The 26799-nt window shown below is 49.6% G+C and overlaps 1 protein-coding gene across 16 annotated transcripts in view; it reads right to left on the bottom strand.

The window, feature by feature from the left end:
* The window catches only part of kcnma1a (potassium large conductance calcium-activated channel, subfamily M, alpha member 1a), a 1094159-nt gene that overhangs the window by 40875 nt on the left and 1026485 nt on the right, over positions 1–26799 (bottom strand). For 15 of the 16 annotated variants that reach the window (XM_085970490.1, XM_085970491.1, XM_085970492.1 and 12 more), the window contains one exon: positions 12455–12649. The exons of the other annotated variant lie outside the window; for it this stretch is intronic. In XM_085970490.1, coding sequence (XP_085826616.1) covers positions 12455–12649 — 195 coding nt within the window. The remainder of the gene's footprint in view (positions 1–12454; positions 12650–26799) is intronic. 16 annotated transcript variants of the gene reach the window in all.

Consider the following 26799-nt stretch of genomic DNA (forward strand, 5'->3'; position numbering starts at 1 on the left):
GTTGGCCTCAACTGCCTTCTGTGGTAGAGAATTCCACAGGTTCACCACACTCTGGGTGAAGAAATTCCTCCTCATCTCTGTCCTAAATGGCTTACCCCTTATCCTTAGACTCTGACCCCTGGTTCTTGACTCCCCCGTTTATTCCAACTCTTTGCTTCCTGTCTGCCAACTAGTTCTCTATCGAAGTCAGTACCCCCAATCCCATGTGCTTTAACTTTGCATGCCAATCTCTTATGCGGGACCTTATCGAAAGCCTTCTGAAAGTCCAAATACACCACATCTACTGGTTCTCCCTTATCTATTCTACCAGTTACATCCTTAAAAAATTCCAGCAGATTAGTCAAGCATGACTTACCTTTTGTAAATCCATGCTGACTTTGTCTGATTCTGTCACTGTTTTCCAAGTGCTCTGCTATTACATCTTTTATAATGGACTCTAGCATTTTCCCTAATCTATAATTCCCTGTTTTCTCTCTACCACCTTTTTTAAATAGTGGGGTTACATTAGCTACCCTCCAATCCATGGGAACTATTCCAGAGTCTATAGAATTTTGGAAGATGACCAGCAATGCATCTAATATTTCTAGGGCCACTTCCTTAAGTACCCTACGATGTAGATTATCAGGCCCTGGGGATTTATCGGCCTTCAATGCCATCAATTTCCCTAACACCATTTCCCTACAAATACTGATTTCATTCAATTCCTCCCTCTCATTAGACCCTATGTTCCCCGACATCTCTGGAAGGTTATTTGTGTCCTCCTTTGTGAAGACAGAACCAAAGTATGTATTTAATTGGTCTGCCATTTCTTTGTTCCCCATTATAAATTCCCTTGATTCTGACTGCAAGGGACTTACGCTTGTCTTCACCAATCTTTTTCTCTTCACATATCTATAGAAGTTTTTACAGTCAGTTTTTATGTTCCCTGCAAGCTTACTCTCATATTCTATTTCCCCCCCTCTTAATTAATCCCTTTGTCCTCTTTTGCTGAATCCTAAACTGCTCCCAATCCTCAAGTTTGCTGCTTTTTCTGGACAATTTATATGTCCTCTCCTTGGATCTTATGCTATCTCTAATTTCCCTTGTTAGCCACGGTTGAGTCACCTTTTTTGTTTTATTTTTATGCCAAACAGGGATGAACAAATTCTGTAGTTCATCCATGCAATCTTTAAATGTTTGCCATTGCCTATCCACCGTCAACCATTTAAGTAACCTTCCCCAATCCATCCTAGCCAACTCGCGCCTCATACCATCGTAGTTTCCTTTATTTAAATTCAGGACCCTAGTCTCTGAGTCAACTACTTCACTCTCCATCTTAATGAAGAATTCTATCATATTATGATCTCTCTTCCCCAAGGGGCCTCGCACAACAACATTGCTAATTAATCCTTTCTCATTACATAATACCCAGTCTAAGATGGCCTGATCTCTACTTGGTTCCTCGGCATATTGGTCCAGGAAACCATCCCGTATACACTCTAGGAATTCCTCCTCCACAGTATGTTACTAATTTGGTTAGCCCAATCTATATGTAGATTAAAGTCACCCATGATAACTGCTGCGCCCTTATTGTACGCGTCTCTAATTTCCCGTTTAATGCCATCCCCAACCTCAGCATTATTGTTTGGGGGTCTGTATACAACTCCCACTAACGTTTTCTGCCCCATGGTATTTCTTAGCTCTACCCATACAGATTCCACATCATCAGAGCTAATATCCTTCCTTACTATTGTGTTAATCTCCTCTTTAACCAGCAATGCTACCCCACCTCCTTTTCCTTTTTGCCTGTCCTTCCTGAATATTTAATAACCCTGGATGTTGAATTCCTAGCCTTAGTCACCCTGGAGCCATGCCTCCGTAATTCCAATTACATCATATCCGTTTACATCTATTTGCGCAGCTAATTCATCCACCTTATTACGAATACTCCTCGCATTAAGACACAAAGGGCTGGATTTTCATTGAGGAGTCGGGTTGGAGGCGGGACTACAACTTTCGGGGTTGTAGTCCCGCCTCCATCGAGATGCGGCCAATCCACGCGATTTTAACTTGATTGACCTTGTTGAGCCCGCCCAGCGGGCTCAGCAGGCCAATTAAGGGCCACCCGGCAACAGGTGACGTCACAGACTGAAAATACATCTGTCAAGAGATTTTGACATGAAATATCAGTGTTACACAGCTGTTTGAAGCTGTCAAACACTGACAGTCTTACTTCTAACCTGAGTCCTTCTCCACAGACTCAGTTAGAAATCTCTCCTGCACAGAAAGCTGCAGGCTGTCACTTTTGACAGTTCGCAGCCATTCTGCTTTCTGTGCCGGTGAGATGACGGACTCCCAGGACCTAAAGGAAGGAAGGCTGTAAAGGTAAGAAAAGGTAATTTACACTTCTTTAATCACTTTAGACACACCAAACACACTTACCTTTGCACTCATGCACACATCACTCACCTGAACACCGACATCTCGACCCCTCCAAGCCCTTCAACCCGACGGCCCGACTCCTCTAACTTGACGTGGTTTGGAGCCGTCGGGAATCCCACACTTCAACCTTCAAAATAGGGATTAGGCTAAAAAACTGCCTGTTAACTACCAGTTAATTGGCACTAATCCCTCCCCGCCTCCTTTGAAACTGGCATGGAGGCGGGTTGGTGTCAGGACCCCCGATTTTGGGATTTTAACCCCCCACACGCCTCCAAGCCCGATTCCACGGCACAATGAAAATCCTGCCCAAAGCCTTCAGGCTTGTTTTTTTAACACTCTTAGTCCTTTTAGAATTATTATTTACTGTAGCCCTGTTTGATTTACACCCCTTTCCTCTGTCTCACTGCACAGGTTCCCAACTGTTAGATCCGTGTATTTTGATGTTGTTTGTCCTTCAATAACTAGACACGAGACTGCAGGGAACAATCAACAGGTGTTTACTGGATGAGAGTTACTCTAAAACGAAACATACAGATCCCTACTCAGGGTTTATATACAGGTGTGGTCACTGCCGGTACTACAGTATACAGGAGCTGTAAAAAGTAGTTCTCCCCTTAAAGGTACATACACTACAATTCCTCCCCTTTTAGATTGACAGTACCATAACATTCATTTAACAATTAACACTTTTAACATGCACATTAACTGAAAATAGTCCATTTATAAATTCAGTCTTTGGGGAGGCCTCCTGATCCTTTCTGGATAGCGCCTTTCCCGAGTGTCTTGCTCTTGGTGCGGAGGCAATTCTGGCCCCCTGTCGTCGGTTGGTTCATCAGCTTCCGATGCTACTGTTTCTGGGGTAGATGCTACCTGTATGTCGGGTTCATCACCAGGTACGCGAGACATGGGGTTGACTCATTCCTGTGACTCTAGGATCTGGTCGACATGGCGTCTCACAATGTTCTCCCCAACATCCACTGTGTACATTAGTGGCCTCTGCCGTGTGCATATCGTTCCTGGTTGCCATTTCTCTGTTCGGTAGTCGCGGGCCAAGACTGGTTGCCCTACATTGAAGCTCCTTGTCGGCTTCTCATTGATGTGCTGGAATTGCTTATTCTCAACATCTCTTCGTACATTTGGTCTGAGCAAATCCAGACGAGATCTCAACCTTCGGTTAAAGAACATCATGGCCGGGGTCTGGTTGGTGACTGCATGTGTCGCATTTCTGTAGGCTAACAGGAAATTGTCCACCTTATGCTGCAGTGGAATGTCGTCATCGCTCATGGCCCTTACTGCTTTCTTAAAGGTTTGTACGAACCTCTCAGCCAATCCATTTGTGGCTGAATGATACGGGGCGGATGTGTAATGCCTTACCCCATTCCTTTTCATGAATCTTCGAAACTCTTCAGACAGAAACTGTGGTCCGTTATCAGAGCAAATCTGCTCTGGCAAGCCGTTCCTGGCAAATATGGTCCGTAGGACTGCAATAGTTTTCTCCGTGGTGGTGGAGGACATTTTGATGACCTCAGGCCATTTCGAGTGCGCATCCACGGCTATTAAAAACATTGAGTCCATGAATGGACCAGCAAAATCAATATGCACCCGTTGCCATGGAGATGAGGGCCACTCCCATGGCTGTAGAGGGGCATGTGGTGGTGCATTTTGGACCTTCTGGCATCCTGAACAGCTCTTTGTCGGGTCCTCAATTTGCTGATCGATCCCTGGCCACCACACATAAGCCCTAGCAAGGCTTTTCATTTTCACCCCTCCCAGATGGCCTTTGTGAAGCTCATTTAGCACTCTCTCCCTTAACTTGGGTGGAATTACCACTCGGGATCCACACATCAAGGTCCCCTGGCATACTGACAGCTGTTCTCTTCTGGATGAGAATGCTGGCAACAGTGAGTCGCCATGTGTTGGCCATCCCTTCACCGTCAAGTCATATACCCGAGACAGTGTCGGGTCATTTCGGGTCTCCTTCTCTATATCAGCGTTAGTTACTGGCAAGCGTTCAATTATAGTCGAATAAAATATTTCGACAGGGTCCACTGCTGGTGCTTCCTCCGCAGTAGGCAGCGGCAGGCGTGATAGCCCATCAGCATTTCCATGCTGTTTCGTGCCCTTATACTCGATTTCATATTGGTTCGCCCCTAGAAAAAGCGACCATCTTTGTAGCCGTTGCGCAGTCATCACCGGCACGCCCTTCTTTGGATTAAAGATGGAGACAAGTGGTTGGTGGTCCGTCAGCAAGGTGAACTTCTGCCCGTGCAGATAGTGGTTGAACTTTTTCACTCCCCACACTAGGCTGAGGGCCTCCCTGTCAATCTGGGCGTAGTTACGCTCGGCTGAGGTTAGTGACCGAGACGCAAAGGCTACCGGCCTCTCCGAGCCGTCCGGGAACTTGTGCGACAGCACCGCTCCAATGCCATAGGGTGATGCATCATACGCCAACCGAATTGGTAGTGCTGGGTTGAAATGAGCCAACACCTCTTTTGACGTGATTAATTCTTTGCACTTCTGGAAAGCTCGTTTACATTCGTCACTCCACTTCCATGGTACCCCCGTTTGCAGTAGGGTGTTCAGTGGGTGTAGTACTGTAGCCAAATTCGGCAAGAACTTATGGTAGTCGTTCACCAGCCCGAGGAACGTCCTCAGTTGTGACACATTTTCCGGTGCTGGAGCCTTGACTACTGCCTCAATCTTTTCAGGGGACTTATGTAACCCCTCTTCATCAATAACGTGGCCACAATACGAGATCTGCTTCTGGAAAAACTCGCATTTGTGGCGATTTGCTCGGAGCCCATATCCGTTTAATCTAGTGAGCACCTGCTCCAGGTTGGCAAGGTGATCACTGTCATTTTCGCCCGTGACCAGGATGTCATCCAAATAACACTGGGTCCCTGGAATCCCTTGCAGGACTTGATCCATTGCCCTTTGCCAAATAGCCGGAGCTGATGCTACCCCGAACACCAGCCAGTTGTGTTGGTAGAGACCTTTATGAGTGTTGATTGTGAGGTACTGTTTCGAGGCTCCTTCTACCTCCATTTGCAGGTACGCCTGGGCCAGATCAATCTTAGAGAAGCGTTTCCCTCCAGATAGCGAGGCGAAAATATCTTCAATCCGTGGAAGCGGATATTGTACCGTGTGAAGGACTGGGTTCACTGTCACCTTAAAGTCCCCACAGATGCGAACCTTCTTTGGTTCCCCAGGTGTATTACTCAACGACCTCTTCATTACAGGAACGATGGGTGTAGCCCACTCGCTCCAGTCCACTTTGGACAGTACTCCTGAACGTTCCAAACCTTCCAGCTCTGCTTCAACGGCTGGGCGGATCGCATAAGGCACCGGTCTGGCCTTAAAAAAAAACTTTGGGCTTGCATTTTCCTCTATTTTGATCATCGGTGTTATGCCTTTTAGTGTTCCGAGTCTCTCCTGGAACACTTCTTGTGCGTCAGTTAGCATTTTTGACAGTCGTCCAGGTGTGACGTCGTCATCCTTTTTGGCATCTACAGTCAGTGCTTGTATGGAATGCCAATCTAGCTGTATCTTCTGGATCCATTCACGTCCTAGTAGTGGTGGTCCTCCATCTGGCAATACATATAGGTCCATTTTTGGTGTTTCCTTGCCGTTATATATAACATTCACCCTTATTTTTTCTTTGGTGTAGACTTTTTTGCCCCGTGTACATCTTCAAGAGAATCTCTGTATCTCTCAAGGGTATATGTGAGAATAGCCGCTTGTAGTCCCTTCGGTTTATGACTGTTAGGGCTGATCCTGTGTCCAATTCCATTTTCACTTGGACTCCAGCTATCTTGAGCGTGACCGAGATAGTTTGGTGATCCTCCGTTTTGATCACATTATGTAGTTTCAGACAACCCAGCTCCTTGCTTCCAGAGTCTGTATCACTTTTCTGTTCGTCTGAACTACTCTCCGTCACCTTATGTACCTTCTTGTACTTCTCCTGTGGAGATTTCTTGCTGCTGGTTTTCTTTCCCGACCTGCAGACTCTTGCTCTGTGTCCTACTTTTCCACACTGTCTGCAAACTTTGTCCTTGAACCAGCAATCATTCTGGTCGTGTGTTGTTCTGCCGCAGCGATAGCACTTCACTGTTCCGTATGAATTTCATTTGTGCCATATTCTTGGGGTCTCCGTTGTATCTCTGCAGCGCCCCGTGCGGCTGCTTCATGTGATACTGCCATGCTGAAAGCCTTGTCCAGCGTAAGATCCTTTTCTGATAGAAGCCGTTTCTGGGTTCCTTCACTTTGAAGCCCACACACAAACTTGTCCCTTAAAGTATCTGCCAGTCCCGTTCCAAACTGGCAGTGTTTCGATAGCTTGCGCAGTTCTGTTAAATACTCAGCATTACTTTCATCTTTATGCTGGTTCCTTTTGTGAAACTTAAATCTTTCTGCTATCAGCAGCGGTGTGGGGTTTAAGTGGTCCTGTAGGATTGACACTATGTTTCCAAAATCCTTTTCCACTGGCTTCTCTGGGGTTACTAGGTTTCACAGTAAGCCATACGTTTTTGCACCCATTGAATTCAACAATACCAACGCTTTCCTCTCATCTGGCACTTCATTCGCCTTGCAGTACACTTCTATGTGTTCGACATATGTCGTCCAATCTTCGACTTCATTGTCGAATGCTGTGATACTGCCACTCTTTGGCATCCCTGGGTGTGGTTAGACTGGCTCAAAATGGCGTTTTCCCGCGCGCTCCCTTCTTCTCGTGGCTCAAAATGGCGTTTTCCCGTGCTCTCCCTTCTTCTCCGCTGTGGCTCAAAATGGCGTTTTCCCGCGCTCTCCCTTCTTCTCCGCTGCGGCTGCTCGGCCCTTGAACACCGGCTGCGCTCTGCGCGTTTCCCTTTCTTCCCCGCTGACACTGCTCGTCCCTTGAACACTGGCTGCGCTCTGCGCGTTTTCCTTCGCGCCTCTCTCTTTTCCCGTCGACACCGTTCGGTCCTGAACACCGGCTGCGCCCTGTGCGCTCTACCCTCTCTCTTCCGTCGACGCCGCTCGGTCCTGAACACCGGCTGCGCCCTGTGCGCTCTGCACTCTCTCTTCTCCCGTCGACGCTGCTCGGCCTTTTCTGTGCCGTCGGTCGGCTCTAGCCGCCGCTGTCCGGGAAGGGTCTGTGCCATACCTGTTGCCAGCCCGTTTTGCTGGACCACCGTGACTGGAGAACCAAGCCCAGCTCTCAACAGCCTCCCCTGCGATGCTCAAATCTCCGCTGGATGACTGGGCGGTTGCTCGTGGTCGACGCCCGTGCTTCTGAACTCAACCTTCTTGCACTGTTCTCCAGGAGCGAATCCCTGGGAGATGATGCAGAGTTGCAGGTAGGTTCGAATCTGCCTCGTCGCCAATGTTAGATCCGTGTATTTTGATGTTGTGTGTCCTTCAATAACTAGACACGAGACTGCAGGGAACAATCAACAGGTGTTTACTGGATGAGAGTTACTCTAAAACTAAACGTACAGATCCCTACTCAGGGTTTATATGCAGGTGTGGTCACTGCCGGTACTACAGTATACAGGAGCTGTAAAAAGTAGTTCTCCCCTTAAAGGTACATACACTACACCAACCCTCTGCCATTTTAGTTTAAACCCGCCCCAACAGCACTGGCCAGCACAGACACGATGGGTCGAATGGCCTCCTTCTGTGCCTTAACTTCCTGTGATTCTAATTTGCTCTTGAAAGTCCTCCATCGTTTGCGCTAGTTTGGCCGATTTTGGACGAATTACGGCAAAAAAAACAGCGCAACCTAGCGGAAACTCCAGGCCTTTACCTTTAATATTTTTTAATGTTAGTAAAGAGCAAATTCTCCCAGTGTCTGTTTGTTATCAGAATTGAACTGGTATCCAGGCGCTGCGTGAGTGCTCAGTCTGGCCAGAGAGCTAGGTGGGATTGACAATAGACCGTGACTCCTCATTGCTCTAAGCAGGTGTCGTGTCCAACAGCATGCTCAGAACCTGGTGAACATATCTAAAAGGTATCTACCCTCTACAATATCCATCTGTTCGTTGGCTAAAGCATTTCAAGGCATTTTCTGAGGTAATCCTTCACAGTATTGAAGCACTGTCTGGAAAGATTTCGTATATATATAAATATATATCTCAGAAGAAATCATTTCAGAGAATTAAGGAGAGTGTTACCATCTGAATCTCTTAAAGAACAAACAACTGCAAAAATAACCAATTTTCCCCCCTTTTTTCTGTGCACTATTTAGTCTATAAAATATTTTGGTTTAAGCACCAACGAACATCAGCAGCAGGCAACATGAGAGAAGGAGCTGCTGCCCACGAGACTGAAGGAGCTGAATTAACTCACACAGTCAGAATGACATGATTGCTGAAGCACTCTGGGTTAATGACTGTATATCCATTAATGTCAATTCAGAATGCTCCCTTGACTGAAACCTTTGTGATATTCTCTTTTTCTATGGGATTGAACGATGATTTGACGGTAGTGAAATTAAAAACAGTAATCCACTGTGGTGGATTGGCACTTAAGAGGTTCAATTCACAAGGAACATTCTAGAGCGCATTTACATTCTAATGGTATTCCGCATGGAATAGAGAAAGTATCAAATAATTGATGGCATGCTGCACCCTCATATTCTGTAGCTCTTGTAAACTCCAAAATATTCATTTCTTTGGGTTTAAAATAATCTCATTCTTACTACTTTCATCTCCACCGTTTCCACAAAAAGTTCAGAGGTCACAGGATATTAAGCCTCTTGTGAAACTATTTGCACAGTTGTGACACTTCACATTCTTGTGTGAAAGTGCAGGCCTCATGAGTTATCTGCTTCCCCCCACATGAAAGAACTTTGGTAATACTGCATCAATGGTGCATTATATGGAACGTACCAATAGAAGTATTTTCAATAGAAATATTCGCCGTGGCTCCATTTCATTCTTGCTTGGGGCTGCTCCCACTTGCACGGGTGGGACAAGATGGACTGGTGCCACCTCGGTGACTGGCCAACAGGAAGTGCTCTTCTGCAATGCAAGACTGGCCCTCCTATACGGACTATCCTCCTCCACCACACCTCATCCCTTGACACTGAATGATATGTTCCATTTCAGTGTTCCATTCAGCAGCTCAACTGATGGGCTTCAAACACAGGAACTGCAGCTTGGGGAGTCACGTTCTCAACTGCTGAACTACCCATGCATTATAGCAGAGTATGACCCTGCCATTTGTTCCATTTTAGAACATAAGAAATAAGAGCAGGAGTAGGCCATATGGCCCCTCGAGCCTGCTCCGCCATTCAATAAGATCATGGCTGATCTTCTACCTCAACTCCACTTGCCTGCACCATCCCTATATCCCTTGATTAGTGTCCAAAAATCTATCTATCTCAACCTTGAATATACTCAGCGACTGAGCAGCCACAGCCCTCTGGGGTAGAGAATTCCAAAGATTCACAACCCTCTGAGCGAAGAAATTTCTCATCTCAGTCCTAAATGGGCGACCCCTTATCCTGAGACTGTGACCCCTGGCTCTAGACTCTACAGCCAGGGGAAACAACATCTACCCTGTTAAGCCCTCTAAGAATTTTATACATTTCAAAGTATATAGCCCCATTCTACTCAATCTCTCCTCAGAGGACAACCCTCTCATCCCAGGAATCAATCAAGTGAACCTTTGTTACTTCCCCTCTAACGTAAGTCTATCCTTCCTTAGGTAAGGAGACCAAAACCATACATAGTACTCTAGGTGTGGTCTCACCAAAGCCCTATACAGTACACATTATAAGGAGAATGTGTTGAACAGAAAGACTTTGTGAGGTATAAATGGTATTTTAGTGACTGCATTGATAAACAAACAAACATAACTTCTTTGAAAACATATTATTCTTTCCTCTTGGGATGAAGGCTTTACTGAGTTGCTGCTGGCTAAAAGGAGGATTGAACTGAACTGGCAACTACCCATTTTACATCATGCATGTGATGGCTTGCATTGGGTAATTTACCAGAAAAAAATATTCTAATTCTCAAACAGAATTATAAATGTAGACTTATGGGATACAGAAAATAATTCACCCAGTGGGTTATAGTGACGGGCAGCCCTGTGATTTGATCTTATGACCTTCTGGTCGGGTGACAAGTGTCCAGCTGATTGGATTAGTTACAGTAGCTTTGCTATATGTTAGTGTACTTTTACACTCTATTAGGTATAAACTGGTAATTAGTCATTTAAAATGAACATCTTCTATTTCCGATGTGTTTTTCTATTCAGTATTTTAGGTGCACCTTCACACTCCCCATAGAGGAAACGTCAAAAATGTGCTTTTTACATTCTTTCCCTCTTCTCTCCTAGGCTTGCTGGGTATGATTCCATGGCTGTCAGGTACCCACGCACCTACTCTTCATCTGTGGACTCAGTCAGTATCGGTAGGCTGTTCACCAGGGGGACATTGTAGACAACTCTTTTCCTGTCCTCGCCAGTGTCCACACGCATGCATTTTCAGCATGGTTCACTAAATAGGGATAAGGGCCTAGAAATTCACTAAGGCCCCGCCAGGTCTTTAGCGCCCGAAATTTAGCGCTCGCCCAGATTCCCGTAGCGCCCGCCTGAAATTCAGTTGCGACGGGCCAAGACGGAGGCGGGCGCTATTGCAGGGTTTGGCCGCCTCGCTTGGGGCGATGAAAGTCTATTTCAGGCGTCCAGCTGCCGCTGCGCCACCCGATGCGGTGCGGCAGGCTGGGGTACTGCAGGCCTCCTCCTTCTCTTAAGGAGGAGCTGCCTGCAGCCGTGACATCGCCGCTGGATTCCCCCGGCAAATGAGCCCGGCACCACGGAGAAGTGCCGGGCTCGCGGGAGTCAGACAGCAATGCCGCGGGGGGGTGGTGCAGGAGTCCGGGGAGGGAGGTGCGGCCATGCGGCCGCCGGGAAAGCGGCCGGCCGCCCCTCCACCTTTATGCGCCGGCCTCTCGGAGCTGCAAGGCCCCGTTTTTCAAACGTTGTTTGCGGCCGCTGCGGGCGAGGCGGCCGCAACTGAATTTGGCCTTCGGCACGGAATCGCGTTGGAACCGGGGCGCTGCGCACATCGATGATGTCATCGGTGCCGGCGCAGCGCTACCGGCTAACGCCGCTGTTAGGGACCAACTTAATTTCGGGCACTAAAAAACTTCCGGCGCAACCCACTCTTTCGCCCCTAAGTGGGCGCAAACGCGACCGAATTTCTAGGCCAAGGTGTGGGAACCGTGACGGATTGATTTGCCCATCCTTAGTCTGGGGGTTCTGAGAATGGTTGTAGTGCCCCTTTGTGATAGCTGGGATCTCAGAAACTCAGCATACGATCGGGATCAAACTTGGGACATTGCTTAACTGCATAGGTAAACTCCACAGCAGACAGTGACTGTACCAACTGGGGTCTGGTTGCATTTCTCATTCTCGTCTCCATTTATTTACTCCCTATTCTAACTCTCCCTCTGCCGTGTGCAACCCCATTCTCTGGCTGAGGTGACAGGCCATGTGCTCCCAGCCCCTCCCTCAGCCCTTGATGGCTTCTTGAGGCACCCAGTTCATAGTTCAACATAGTTCAGTGAGACCAGTTTGCTGGTTTTCCCTCTCTTACTGGGTGAACTGCCTGACCTTTGCACTGCTGGCCCCTTCCCAGAGATTCCCAGTTAAGGACCTCCATTGCCAGGCCCCATGACACAGCATGTTTAAGCACCAATGGGTCAGTGCAGCGAGCCACCTCATGGTACAAATCCATTCACAACAAACTCCAGATTACTTTTTTTAAAAAGCGTTACATTTCATAGATTACATAGAATTTACAGCACAGAAACAGGCCATTTTGCCCAACAGGTCCATGCCGGTGTTTATGTTCCACACGAGCCTCCTCCCCACCCTGCTTCAGCTAACCCTATCAGCATATCCTTCTATATCTTTCTCTCTCATGTACTTCCCCTTAAATATAAAGAAAGTGCAGCGTAGGGTATGAAGGCCAGTTGCTTTTCTTTCGGAATCGGTCGGGATTAGAGTGGGGCACTGAGCAAAAACAACAGATTCCCCTTACCCCAAGGTCAGCGAAGGGGCCATCGTACAGAGCCAACTGCGCGACTCGACACCTGTCTCGGTTTGATAGCGTTTGCGGTGTGCTGTAGCCACCTCGCAGGGCGTTCTCTTCAGCCAGCATCGACTCCAGCTCTGGCGTGGCCCCCCCTGTTACTAATGTCCGTATCAGAGTCAGGATATTGTCATTGAAGTATGTCTGCAGAGAGAAAACAAACTCTTTAAGCGAACACTATTAAAGTCATCACCGAAGAAATTCAAATTACGCTTTCCGAGGACTTTCTGCAGTTAAAACTAGCGTGCTGTCACTTCACATATTTTAACTGGGAAGTGAAAAGACAGCAGACTCCAATTACTCTGTTTTAGTTGTATGTCCCATTAGGTCCTTTCACTATATATCTTTTCCTCTACACACAAATTCAGGTCAGTTTTGTTCTAAAGGACAGAAATTGTAATGATTAATTCCCTCTATAATTGGTGTTAGTGGCGATGCAAAGTCTCCCTCTCTCAGCGTTAACTTCACAACCAATATGAGGCTGAGAACGATACAAAAGTAGAAGACTCTGGACAGGTTTAAAGCCTGTATGAGCTAGAGTGCCTTTTTTTCTTCATCACTGATTCAACTGGGAACAGCCTTTATGCGGAGAATGTCGCTGCACATTACCGCATGTATACTCTCGCAGTCCTCTCCTGCTATCACATCCTGCAGCTTTACGACAGCAGCTGACAGAAATCAGGCTTAAGTATGTATCAATTAAACATTTAGATTTTTTTTTAAATAAATGGATGATGAGGATAAAGTCCCAGGTGGTCTTGTTTAAAACACTCGAGTGTGCTGGCAAGCACAGTTTATTAGGCGCACAGCTACTTCAAGATGACAGCCTGCCAGCATCTATAACCATTCCATCCTGTCAGGTAAACAATCAGTCTTCGAAATATTTACTTAATGTCAATATAATAAATTTAACCTTCATTAAAGATGATTGTTTTAGTGAAGGAGACACTGTCCCTTTTATAGGCCTCCGTGGACTACATTTAATAGCAGAAACTGTACAACAGCCTCATTACAAAAAGCCCTGGCTTCCTCACAAAGTTGCTGGGACTCCCCAAACCATTTTCTTTAAAAAAAAAAAAATCTTCTTGCTTCCCCTCCCCACACAAAATAAGCTGGGGGCACAGGGCACAGAGCAGAGGGTACAGGGTAAAAGGCACAGGGTACAAGACACAGGGCACAAGAAACGGTATAAGGCACAGGGTACAGGGCACAAGGCACAGGGTATAAGGCACAGGGCTCGAGGCACAGGGTACAAGACACAGGGTATAAGGCACAAGGCTCGAGGCATAGGGCTCAAGGCACAGGGCACAAGGTATAAAGCACAGGGTATAAGGCACAGGGCTCAAGGCACAGGCACAGGGTATAAGGCTCAGGGCACGGTTCCACGGGCCACAGCAGCCCTCAGCTGGTGAGATATTTTCACCATAGGATTGGACTATGGGGCTTCCAATCTTAACCTGGTGTCTAAAGACAGACACATCCCCAGCAGGAATTGCTGGATGGTTATTTGATGAGACCCCCCCAGAATTTCCTCCCTAACCAAGTGGCACTGTGATAACAGTGGGTGACTGCTTTGCGGAACACCTCTGTTCAGTCCGTAAGTGTGACCCTGAGCTTCTGGTTGCCTGTCACTTTAATTCTCCGCTCCACTCCCACTCGGACCTCGCCGTCCTCGGCCTCTTACACGGTTCCAACAAAGCTCAACGTAAGCTCGAGGAACAGCACCTCATCTTTTGATTTGGCACTTTTATAGCCTTCTGGACTCAACATCGAGTTCAACAATTTCAGACCCTAACCACTGCCCCTATTTTTTCACATAGCAGCTGTTGATGATTCTGCTATTCCTATTTACACCTCATCTAGACCCATCTTTTGTACCTTTACTTGTCCCATTACCATCTCCTTTTGCTTTGTACTATCATATCTTTAGTCATTTAATCTCTCCTGCCTTCCCCCCTATCACAGACCTTCCCTTTTGTTCTTTCCCCTCCCCCCTTTCCCTGCCCCTGCACTTGCTTAAAATCTGTTACATCTCTAACTTTTTCCAGTTCTGACGAAGGGTCATCGACCTGAAACGTTAACTCTGTTTCTCTCTCTACAGATGCTACCTGACCTGCTGAGTATTTCCAGCGTTTTCTGTTTTTATTACTGTGATAACCTGACATGCCCAAACTATTGTCCTGACTCATCAGGTAACAGACCTGGGGGGAAAAGTGCAAGCCTTTAAAAACTGCTTATTATTTATTGGTCTATTTTTTTACAAAACTAGCAAATCTCCCAGTTAAAGTTGTGTCCCCTTAAGACACAAGGTCCAATTGATGCTAACAGCCACACCTGGACAAGTGTGGATTAATTAAGGGAAGCCAGCATGGATTTGTTAAAGGCAAATCATGTTTAACCAGCTTGACTGAATTTTCTGATGAGGTAACAGAGAGGGTTGATGAGGGCAATGCGGTTGATGTGGTGTACATGGACTTCCAAAAAACGTTTGATAAAGTGCCACGTAATAGGCTTGCCAGCAAAGTTGAAGCCCATGGAATAAAAGGGACAGTGGCAGGCAGCATGGATACAAAATTGGCTGAGTGACAGGAAACAGAGAGTAGCACATGAATGGTTGTTTTTCGGACTGGAGGAAGGTATACAGTGGTGTTCCCCAGGGGTAGGTACTAGGACCACTGCTTTTCTTGATAGATATTAATGATTTGGACTTAGGGTGTACAGGGCACTATTTCAAAATCTGCAGATGACACAAAATCCCGACCCCATCCGCATGCCAGTTTCAAAGGAGGGGGGTACCCGCCCCGCATTGGGACCCACCTCCCTGAGGCGGGAAGGGGATTAGTGCCAATTAACTGCCTGTTAACAAGTAGTTAACAGGCAGTTTTTAGCCTGATCCCTATTTTCATTGTTGAAATGTGGGATTACCGACAGCTCCAAACCACGCCAAGTTAGCAAGGCAGGCCATCTGGATGAAGGGCTTGGAGGGGTTGAGATGTCCGGTGTTCAGGTGAGTGATGGGTGCATGAGTGCAGAGGTAAGTGTGTTTGGTCTGTGTAAAGTGTTTAAAGAAGTTCTACTAACCTTTACTTACCTTTACAGCCTTCCTTCCTTCAGGTCTCGGGAGCCACTCATCTCACCGGCACAGAAAGCAGAATGGCCGCCAGCTGTCAAAATCTGCAGCCTCTGCTTTCTGTTCCAGGGAGATCTCTAAATCATCCTGAGAGGAAGGAATTAACGTGGAGTACAGATTGTCAGTGTTTGACAGCTTCAAACAGCTGTGAAATGCTGATATTTCATCTGTTAAAAGGTCTTGACAGATGAAATTTCAATCTGTGACGTCACCTGTTGCCGGGTGGCCCTTAATTGGCCTGCTGAGCCTGCTGGGCGGACTCAACAAGGTCAATCAAGTCTAAATCGCGTGGATTGGCTAGAACTTGATGGAGGCGGGACTACAACCCCAAAAGTTGTAGTCCCGCCTCCTCAATGAAAATCCAGCCCATAGAGTAAAAATGCAAGGAAGTTATGATGAACCTTTAGAAAACACTGGTTCAGCCACAGCAGGAGTATTGTGTCCAATTCTGGGCACTGCACTTTAGGAAGGATGTGAAGGCCTTAGCGAGGGTGCAGAAAAGATTTACAAGAATGGTTCCAGAGATGAGGGACTTCAGTTATGTGGATAGACTGGATAAACTGGGGTTGTTCTCCTTAGAGCAGAGAAGATTGAGAGGAGACTTGATAGAGGTATTCAAAATCATGAAGGGTCTAGACAGAGTAGATAGAGAGAAACTGTTCCCATTGGCGGAGGACAGATTTAAGGTGATTGGCAGAAGGTCCAAAGGCGACATGAGGAAAGACTTTTTTACGCAGCGAGTCATTATGATCTGGAATGCACAGCCTGAAAGTGTGGTGGAGGCAGATTCAATCGTGGCTTTCAAAAGGGAATTAGATAAATACCTGAAAGAAAAAATATTGCAGGGCTACGGAGAAATGGCAGGGAATTGGGACTAGCTGAAGTGCTCTTTCAGAGAGCCAGCATGGGCTCAATGGGCCACATGGCCTCTTACTGTGCTGTAACAATTTTATGATTCTAGGTGCTAATGGGGCACTAGAGCATTATTGCCGGGGTGAGGCGAATCCAACGGCGCACGGCAAATCCCGCTGCTCGCAGCGCCGCTGCTAAGCGTTATCGCCGGGAGCCTCAACTCCAGGTGGATTGTGACATCAGTGAGTGTGCAACGCTCACTGAGCACCCGATCTGCAAAATTGATTGTCGCCACCTACTTAGCACCTGGAGGAAATAATGACAGGGAGAGCTGGTGTGAAGCAACAGGAAGCTGGCTTCAGGGATGTTATTTAAAGGGATTATCAGCAATGAGTCACAGCTGTAGGTTAGTGGAGTTTCAGTGCTTTCTTGTCAGTTTCACATAGTGCAGCAGTCTCATTCCATTATTTCAATGTTATTTAGTATCAGGAGTGTTCTGGCAACTAAAAAGTAGCTACATTTATTCTTAAAAAAATCAAACTGCTACACTTGGTTACATTAATGGGCACTGTACAGGCAGTCGATCTCGCCCTCCAGGATCTACAGTAGAGGGAGTGGAGGCAGCGAGAAAGAGTGGAACATGTGGCCAGAGGGAGGTGGAGGGCTGTCAGGGCTCGAAACAGGAGGCCTTACCGAGGGTATACCGAGAGCACTTCTACCTCTAATTAAGCGAGGAGCAGTGTATTAGAAGGCTCCACTTCACCAAGGAGGTAGTCACAGAACTCTGCCACCTCCTGCAACCAGACCTCCAGCCTCAGATCAGGGTGACCACGGCTCTCTCAGTGGCAGTCAAGGTCACTGTTGCCTTCAATTTCTTCGCCAGCGGATCCTTCCAGTCTGCAACAGGAGATATAGCGAACATCTGGCAGTTTGCCGTCCATCGCTGCATTCGGGAGGTCACAGATGTTCTCTACAGTAGGAGAAGGGACATTTCCTTCCCCAACACCAGAGAGAAGCAGGACGAGCGTGCATGTGGTTTTGCCAGGATAGCGGGATTCCCCATGGTGCAGGGCTGCCATTGACTGCACCCACATGGCTTTGCGGGTACCGCATAATTATCCTGAGATCTTCCGTAACCACAAAGGCTACCACTCACTTAATGTGCAGTTGGTGTGCGACCACAGACAGCGAATCCTCAATGGCAATGCCCACTATATAGGCAGCAGCCACGATGCCTTCATCCTACGCCAGCATGCTTCCACCCGCCACGTCAAGCTTGTGGCTGGCTGCTCGGAGACAAGGGCTATCCGCTCTCCACCTGGCTCAAGACTCCCCTCCACAACCCCAACACTCATATAAGAGCGATGCTGCCACCAGGAACATCATTGAGCAGACCATCGGGGTGCTCAAGCAACGGTTCCGCTGCCTTAATCGCTCGGGAGGAGCCGTCCAGTACTCGGCTGAGCGGGTGTCCCATTTCGTGGTGGTCTGCTGCATGCTGCACAACTTGGCCATCATGAGGGCCCAGCCCTTGCCACCAGGGATTGCAGAACCACCTCAGGAGGAGGAGGAGGACGAGGAGGCAGCCACTCAATCGGCCTTCCAGAAGGGCGGTCCGTGATTGCCTCATCAGACTGCGGTTCAAATGAATTAAACCCCAGATCCCCGTTGCTCACCATATTCCCATCATTCCATCCCTGTCGCAGGCCATATCACAACACAAAGCTGAAATGAGACACACTACGGAAGAATCCAAGCTGAATTAATAAATTTATCAAAAATCAGCGAACACATATTTACAACAAAAATATTAACTATTCACCCTTGTCCAATCTCTTAGTGCCTCTCGTTACTGTGCCTTTGCCTACTCTAGTGCTCCTACGAAGTGTTGGCCCACTAGTGGCTGCAGCAGGGCTGGTGAGAAGCTGCTGAGTGTCCGTGCGGGAGACTTCAGATGGCCTTGCAGGATGCCCTTGACCAGCTCTGGGCCTGGAAGGCCCGGCTGTAGACTGCACCACCTCAGCATAGGCGGCAGCAGACTGGGATGGCTGGATTTACAGGCAGTGACAAGGGCAATGGCAGAGTGCTAGCGGTGGGAGGAGGAATGCTGTCATCCTGAGAGAGGACAGCAGCTTCCTGCTCCACTGACCCACTGCCACTCCCCCGGGGCAGCACCTCAGCATCCCTACCAATCTGCTGGAGCACAGATTTCTGGCCTGCTGCGACACAGTGAGACCCTGGTGAACTGTGGTGAACCCAGCGACGATGGCAGCAGTCAGAGCTTGCGTGGCATCAAGCTGAGACTGCATGAGAGCAGTCTGAGGCTCGATGGCAGCAACCATTGACTGCATTACAGTACTAAGACGTTGCGTGGCTTCCACATCGCCCATGACACGCAGCATCAGGTCTGGGTCGCCACGGTCTCTCTGGGTGTTGACCATCCTTTGCAGACTAGAAATGATGGGCTCCATGGTGCACGCAGAGCCTTGTGCAATATTGGAGGTGGACACCTCCACGCTCCTTATCATTGCTGACAGGCTCTCGGGCACCCTTGCCATTGCATCGATCATCTTGTGCATGCCCATCACCCGTCTTCTAAATGCCTCCCCATCGAGGCCCTCATCTGAGTCCTGTGCAGCAGAAATCGCGCACGAACTCACCCTCCGGGGTGCTGGCCCCCGAGCTACCCTTTCCCCTGGCCTTGCTGCAGCCCACTCGTCCCCGGTGTCTCACCCTGTGCTGATCCCGCTATTATACTAGCCTCTAAAGAATGCGTAGTGCCAGTGTCTAAGCTGGTGCCTGCGGGTGAGACATGCAGTGATGTGGTGTGTTCATCCTCCTCCTCTTCTCCCGCCTCGCTTTCTACGGTGCCCTCAGGGACAGGCTGCCCAGGTGCTTGCTCATTATCTGAAAGCATAAAGGCACAAGAGTTGGGTTAAGGAGAGGGAGGCAGGAAGGGAGAAATGCACGCATACAGCACGATTAACTGGAAAGTGCAAAACGATTGTGGGGTGAGATGGAAGTGGGATGTGAGAAGGAGTAGGGATGAACTAACCGTTGTTGTCCCCAAGGAGGGCAGTGTCGCCGGTGGTCACGGCGCCCACTAATCTGCAGCACTCTATTCTCCAGCGCAGACAGTGGTTGGGTGTCGGCTTGTCCCCCGCCTGTGTGCTCCTGCTCTCTCCTGTTGTGAGCCACCTTGGCCTGCAAGAGAAAGGAAAGTGTGTGAATGAGTGTGGAGCAATGTGTTTGGGTGATGTGCCTGCCATAGTTGAATAGCTGTCATTGTGTGCAAGGTGTGAGATGTGGGTGTGAGTGTTGGTAGGTAGAGATTATTGGTGGGTGAGCGCTGGGGGTGTGGTGCTTTCTTCAGTGTGTGAAGACTGTGGTTCAGATGATCATTTGTTGAAACATTCACTTACCTTGACCACCTGAGTGAAGTCGTTAAACTTCTTGCTGCACTGTGTGTGGGTCCTGGGGACCACAGTGCTGCCCGAGACCTGCTGCGCTACCTCCCTCCACATGGTGTGGAAGACTTGTGACGAGGGCCTCCTACCATTTGCTGGGTAGAGCACCGCCCTCTGTCTCTCAACAGCGAACACCAACGCCTTCAATGCTTGATCGCAAAATCTGCGGGTTTTCTCCCTGGGGCATGGATCTGCCATGAGCACAGCTGGTTCAGTCCTCTGGCTCCTTCTCCTTGACCTGCTGCTGCTTGCTGAGGCAGCTGCACAGCCAGCAATACTGAGAATGAGGTTCTGCAGCATCAATGAACCTCCCCTTTAAGAACTGAAAAAAGCCTGTGGCAATCATGACTTGCGATTAGACTGCACCTGATATTGGTCCACCCTTTGAGTGTAACGCCAATGAGCTTGGGTTTAAAGACTTGAATTCGTGCTCCAACCATTTCTTTGAGCAGTGAGCATGAATTTTGCGTGCAGTCTAAAGCATTAGCGCCTGGCGTTAATTCTCCAACTTTTCTAATTTTACCACCCATTCCTGGGCTATAATGAATTTCACCCCCAAAGATTCTACTAAATAGAGGGGTGGGGTGTGTGGAGTGGGGTGTGTGGGGTGTGTGGAGTGTGTGGGGTGGAGTGGGTGGGGTGGGGGGGGTGGAGTGTGTGGGGTGGAGTTTGTGGGGTGGAGTTTGTGGAGCATGTGTCGTGTAACATTTGCATATTGAATTATCATTGGCCCGCAGGCATCTGTAAGGAATACCTATTATATTCACATGTGATCACATGCTGAGTTGTCATTGGCCTGCAGACATCTGTAAGGACTGCTATTGTTTAGAAGACCCAGGCTGGGGTCCTAACGCCATCTTGTCCCCACTGTGCTGTATGATTGAGATCACAGACCTGATGCTTCATAAAAGAGTTTAAACTGTAATACTCTGTTGTCCTGCAAGTTATTAGTTTTGTACAAAGTGTGCAAAAGAAGACATGGGCCTAGAAATTCAGCATAGCCACTTTTGGGGCGTTAAAGTCGGGCGGGCGCTAAAGTTTGCGCCCGCCGGAAAGTGGAGGCCAATTCGCCGATATTCAGTAGCTTTGGCCAAGGAGTTTGCTCGAGCGCTAAAACTGGCGTTGCACGCCTATCTTTAGGCGCTAAGCCGGCGGTGCAGACTGATACCGCCGAGGCCGGGCGCAGCGCAGGTGCGGTCATGTTTTGATTGACAGCAGACACCCTGGCGCCGGCCAGCTCTTAAAGGGGGAAGGGTCGACTTGGTCTGCTGCCACGCCCTGGATATTGCAGCCCTCCAGCTAGGCCTAAACACTGCTGCTGGAGAGAAATAGCGCCAGCAAGGATGCAGAGGGCCCGTGAGCGAGCGCAGCGCTTCTCTGCCCATGATTTAAAGGTGCTGGTTAGGGCTTTGGAGAGGAGAAGCCATATCTTGTTCCCGGACAGTGGCAAGAAGCCTCCCAAGAGGGTGTACAGGAGAGCCTGGAGGGAAATCACCCAGAGGGTCACAGCCAACAGCGATGTCCCCAGGACTGCTGACCAATGCCGGAAAAAGTTTAACGACCTCACTCGGGTTGTCAGGGTGAGTACCCTTTCCAGTGTCCTCCTCATCCTTGCATGTGCACCTCACATTATGGGCAAAGGGACCTCAAAGGCCTAATGGCCAGCCCTCATCCAGCAGCTATGGCACTGGCATGAACATCAATTGCACTTTCTGCACTTTACACACTGGCCAAGCTATTTCACCATGGGAGGCAGTGCACACAACAACAGGGCACCACACTGGCCAAGCTATTCGACCATGGGAGGCAGTGCACACAACAACAGGGCACCACACTGTACTTAGAGGCCGTCCTTTCTCTTGCAGGCCAAGTTGGCCCAGAATCTGAAGAGCCGGACTGACACCGGGGGAGGCCGTGCCCAGTTCCAGCAGCTCAGTGACCTGGAGGAGCGCGCGTGTCGACTCATGGGTGCCCGGGTGATTGGCCCCGTTGCAATTGGAGATGCCGACCCTGTGCTGGGCCCCAATGGTAAGGACATGACCGTTTGGACCTCTCTCGTTCCCCTTGCGCTTCAGATCTACATCCTTTGCCACTGTCCGACCAATGCGCAGAATGCCACCACTCATGCCTCCCTCGCTGACGCCCTGTCCTCACTCTAAAGCTACTCTTGTGCCTTCCTGCTTTCAGCTGGTGAGGAGGAGGTCCCTGAAGCTGCGAGTGTCAGTCCCTCGGAAGAGGAGGACAAGGAGGAGCAAGAGGAAGGCGGCACATCGGGGGAACCCTCATCCGCGCCAGGGGATGGCAATGGAGGGGACACGTCTTCCCTGGAGGAGAGCCAGGGGGAAGTGTTGCAGGGGGGTGTAGCTCCTGTGCCCAGTGGCGTCCAGCCACGCGGGAAGGGTCGGGCAGCTCGGCGGCCTTCTCCCCAGAGGGGGGAAGTGTTGCAGGGGAGTGTAGCTCCTGGGCCCAGTGGCGTGCAGCCACGCGGGAAGGGTCGGCCAGCTCGGCGGCCTTCTCCCCAGAGGGAGAGTCCGGCCTCCAGTCCGGAGACGGTCCTCGCCCAGGAGGTGCGCCTCCTTGATCAAATGTCCGCGGACTCAGATCGTCGGCACACCGAGTTCATGGGGGTTGTGGGACGGTTGCCTGAGGCCATTGAGTCCCTGGCTCATAGTGTGGCCGATTTCGGGGCCTCACAGGCCAGGGGTTTCGAACAACTCGCGGCAGCACAGGCCAGGGGTCTCGAACAATTCGGGGCATCACAGGACGCGAGTCGGGCACAATTCGGGGCATCACAGGACGCGAGTCAGGCCGAATTCAGGGCAGCACAGGATGCGAGTCGGGACGACTTCAGGGCAGCACAGGCAGCGAGTGGAGAGTTGATCAGTGGTGCCGTGCAGTCACTGGCTGGTCTGATGCGGGCACAGACCAGGGCAGTACGGGCACTTACTGCTGCCACACTCGCTGTGTCACGCACGCATCGCCAGGGCACCCGCCGCGCTGCTGCAGCACAGCGGTCTGGCCTTCACCAGATTGCTGCGCTTGCTGCAGTGCCAGCCCGGCCGAGTGCCAGTGTCTCTGGCGACCAGCGAGCGCCTGGCATCAGCCAGCTTGCCCCCATTGCTGCAGCCGCCACTGCCACTCCCCCAGCAAAGCTGCGACGAGCTGCTGGAGAGACTGATGCTGCCCAGCCACAGCTGCAGCAGTCAGCAGCCGGCCCCTCGAGGGCCGGAGCTCGTCTAGGCCGACCCCCAAGGGCATCTGCCGTCACGCAATGTGCCCCTCAGGAGCCTTCCCCCAGCCTTGCAACACCCACAGGGCCCAGGTTGAGGCGGAGCAGCAGGTCGGCCAGGGGCCGGAAAAGCCTGGACAAGGACTCGCCCTCTCGGCACACAAAGTAGAGTGTGTTGCCAAATGTTTTTTTATCTGGGGGTGTTTGTGTTCTCTATGGGGGGGGTTTATTTTGGTAAGGCCGAGGATGAAGGCAAATGTTTTTTTATATGGGGGTGTTTGTGTTCTCTATGGGGGGGGGTTCTTTTGGTAAGGCCGAGGATGAAGGCCATTTGGATGGACAAGTTTTGTTATTCCTCCCCAGGTTGTGGGAGTGAGATATGTTTTTGACTGTTTTTTGGGGGTGTTGTCTGTTTTTGGGTTTCATGTGGGAAGGGCCCTGAGTTTGTTCAATAAAGCTTTTTATTTATTCAGCTTGTCCATGTGTGATGTTTCAAGTGGTTGTTGCGTTAACCGGCTGAGGGCTTGCGGAGCGGCTGCATTCATGTGCCTTCATTGCCGCAAGCCATTCCCTGACAGGGGGCCTAGAAGTGTCGTTCAATAAGCCGCCGACGGACGGCCCTTGGACCTTGTGGCTCCCTCCTGGGCTGGTACTCCTCCTCCTCCTCCTCATGGTCCTCCTGCTCGTCCTCCTGAGGTGGTGGTCCAACGTGAGGTGGCAGTGCCTGAGTCCTGCAGATAGCCAGGTTGTGCAGCATGCAGCAAACGACGATGAACTGGGAGACTCTATCCGGCGAATACTGGAGAGATCCGCCGGAGCGATCCAGGCAGCGGAACCGTTGCTTGAGGACGCCAATCGTTTGCTCTATGATGTTCCTTGTGGCTTGATGGCTTTCGTTGTATGCCTCCTCAGCAGGGGTCCTGGGCGCGCGGAGCGGGGTCATGAGCCATGTACACAAAGGATAGCCTTTGTCCCCGATAAGCCATCCTCTTGGGGGAGGCTGTGCCTGGAACATGTCAGTCAGCCACAGTAGTCTGGCGCAGGATAAATGCATCGTGGCTGTTGCCTGGAAAGCGGGCATTGACAGCTAGGATGCGCTGCCTGTGGTCACACACCAGCTGTACTTTGAGGGAATGGTAGCCCTTCCGGTTGCGGTAATCCTCGGCATTGTCGATAGGTGCCCGCAAAGCCACATGCGTGCAGTCAATGGCGCCCTGCACCATGGGGAAGTCGGCGATCCTCGCAAATCCGACTGCACACTGCTCCTGCCTCTCTAGGGTCATGGGGAAGGAGATGAATTGGTGTCTCCTTGTGAAAAGGGCATCGGTGACCTGCCGGATGCAGCAATGCACGGCGAACTGGGAGATGTTCGCTATGTCCCCAGCAGCGGCTTGGAAGGAGCCGCTTGCATAAAAGTTCAGAGCCACCGTGACCTTCACTTCCACCGACAGAGACATCCTGCACATCAGCTGTGGACGCAGATCTCTGTGAAGCAGCTGGCAGATCTCTGCAACCACCTCCCTTCTGAAGCGCAGCCTCTTAACACAATGCGCGGCAGTCATGGTGAGATAGGACACCTGCTGGCGGTATTCCCTGAGTGGGTAAGGCCTACGTTGCCGACGCCTGATGGCCCCTCTGCATCTAGGCATGGCTGCCCCTCTCACACAGCATCTGCGAGCCCTTCGCACATAATGCTGGAACTGAGGGTTGGAACCCCATGCAGCCCCTATAATATACTTGCAAACAGTGAAATCACAATGAGTCAAATTTCCAAGCTCTGGCCAGAAGCCAAAAATACCTCTCCTATGTTGGCCCAAATCAGTAAGGTCTCTTCCTTGGTCTCTGTCCAGAAATCCGTAGCACTAAAGTCATTGCAGCAAAATGGCAGCCCTTTATAGTTCAGTCTAAGTGCCCTTTAATTAGCGCTCCCTGAGGCCCGCAGGGCCTCTGCTGCGTTCCACCTCACAGTTCTTAACAGCGCCACGCCCACATTGGGCGGGCGCCACTGAAATTCCGGTTTGGGGCGCACAAACGGCGTTGCACGACGAAATGACGTCATAAGTTGCGCGCGCAGCTGAGTGCGTGCAAACACTTTGCGCCGGCGCTAAATGTCAACTGATCGTTCTGCGCCCGGCCGCTAAGTGCCTAGCGCTCGAGATCTACTCCTCTTCTGGCGCTAACGGCTGGCGAACGCAACTGAATTTCTAGGCCATGGTGTCAGAACAGGGATTTGAAATGGACATCGTTGGAGCTCCCTTGCCTCGAATGGATTGGAAATCCTTGAACTTAGCTGGAGAATGGCGTAAGTTCAAGCAACTGGTGCAGTTGATGTTTTCGGGTCCGTTGAAAAGCAAAGGGGAGGAAGAAAGATGCAGCTACCTACTCCTGTGGATCGGAGAAAAAGGGAGAGACATTTTTAACACATGGTCTCTCACCGCGGATGAAGCAAAGGTACTGAAAAGTTATTTTGACCGTTTTGAATCATATGTGATGCCCAAGACAAATACGATATTCGCTAGGTACAAGTTTCAGGAGAAAGTACAAGGAGCTAGTGAGTCGTTTGAACAGTTCGTGACTGAGTTAAAACTGCTGGTAAAAGACTGTGTATATGCAGATAAAGATGAGATGGTCAGAGACCGCATCGTGTTTGGAATACATTCAGCTAAAGTGAGAGAGAAACTTTTGAATGTTGGGTCCGGGCTAACGCTGGACAAGGCTATGGACATAGCTAGATCGCACGAGATAGCCCAAGCACAGTTGAAAACCATAACCGGCGCCACGAGCAGCTCGAGTGAACAGACAGTGCACACAGTTAATAGACACACACCAAAGAACACCGCCCAGAGAACGTGTTTCAGAGTTCTAAAAATGAGCGACACAGACATAAAACGCTTCAAAAACTGTGGATATTGTGGAAACAAGATGCACGGGGAAAAGGAGCATTGCCCTGCCAAAGGAAGGCAATGTGGTAAACGGAACCACTTGCTAAAGTTTGCAGGACTGTTTTCGAAAAAGCAGTGCACACAGTGAGTGATAGCCAAATGCCAGATAGAGAGCCAAATGCAGAGGAACTGTTTATTGATTCTGTGTCACAGAAAAAATGGATTTCAGAGACTGAGCAAGCCTTTGCCGATATTGAGATAGGAAAACAGGGCAAAGAGCTTAAGTTTAAACTAGACACTGGAGCTCAGGTTAATGTAATTCCTCTGAGTATCACAGCTTGAAGGTTGAGTGTGAGCTACAGCCCACCTCACGCAGACTGACCGGCTATGGGAGTGAGCAGCTCATTGTAAAAGGCACATGCGTGATGAAATGCAAGTACTAAGAAAGCGACATGATGTTGGACTTTTACATTGTTGACACTCGAGCACCTCCAGTGCTAGGTCTAAAGGCATGTTTAGACATGGACCTCGTCAAGCTAGTGCTATCATTGACAGCACCAGTTGAGAAGCAGACAGTCATGGAGGAGTTTGCTGACGTTTTCAAAGGAATCGGACTATTCCCAGGTGAATGCACTATTCACCTTGACCCAGCAGCAACCCCTGTGGTTTGCCCACCGAGAAGGATACCCCTTGCTCTACGTAGTCGCCTAAAGAAGGATCTGAGGAGCATGGAG

Source organism: Somniosus microcephalus, chromosome 29 (genome assembly GCF_052327205.1).
Source record: "Somniosus microcephalus isolate GS21.2 chromosome 29, FLI_Smic_1.0, whole genome shotgun sequence".
Lineage (NCBI taxonomy): Eukaryota > Metazoa > Chordata > Chondrichthyes > Squaliformes > Somniosidae > Somniosus > Somniosus microcephalus.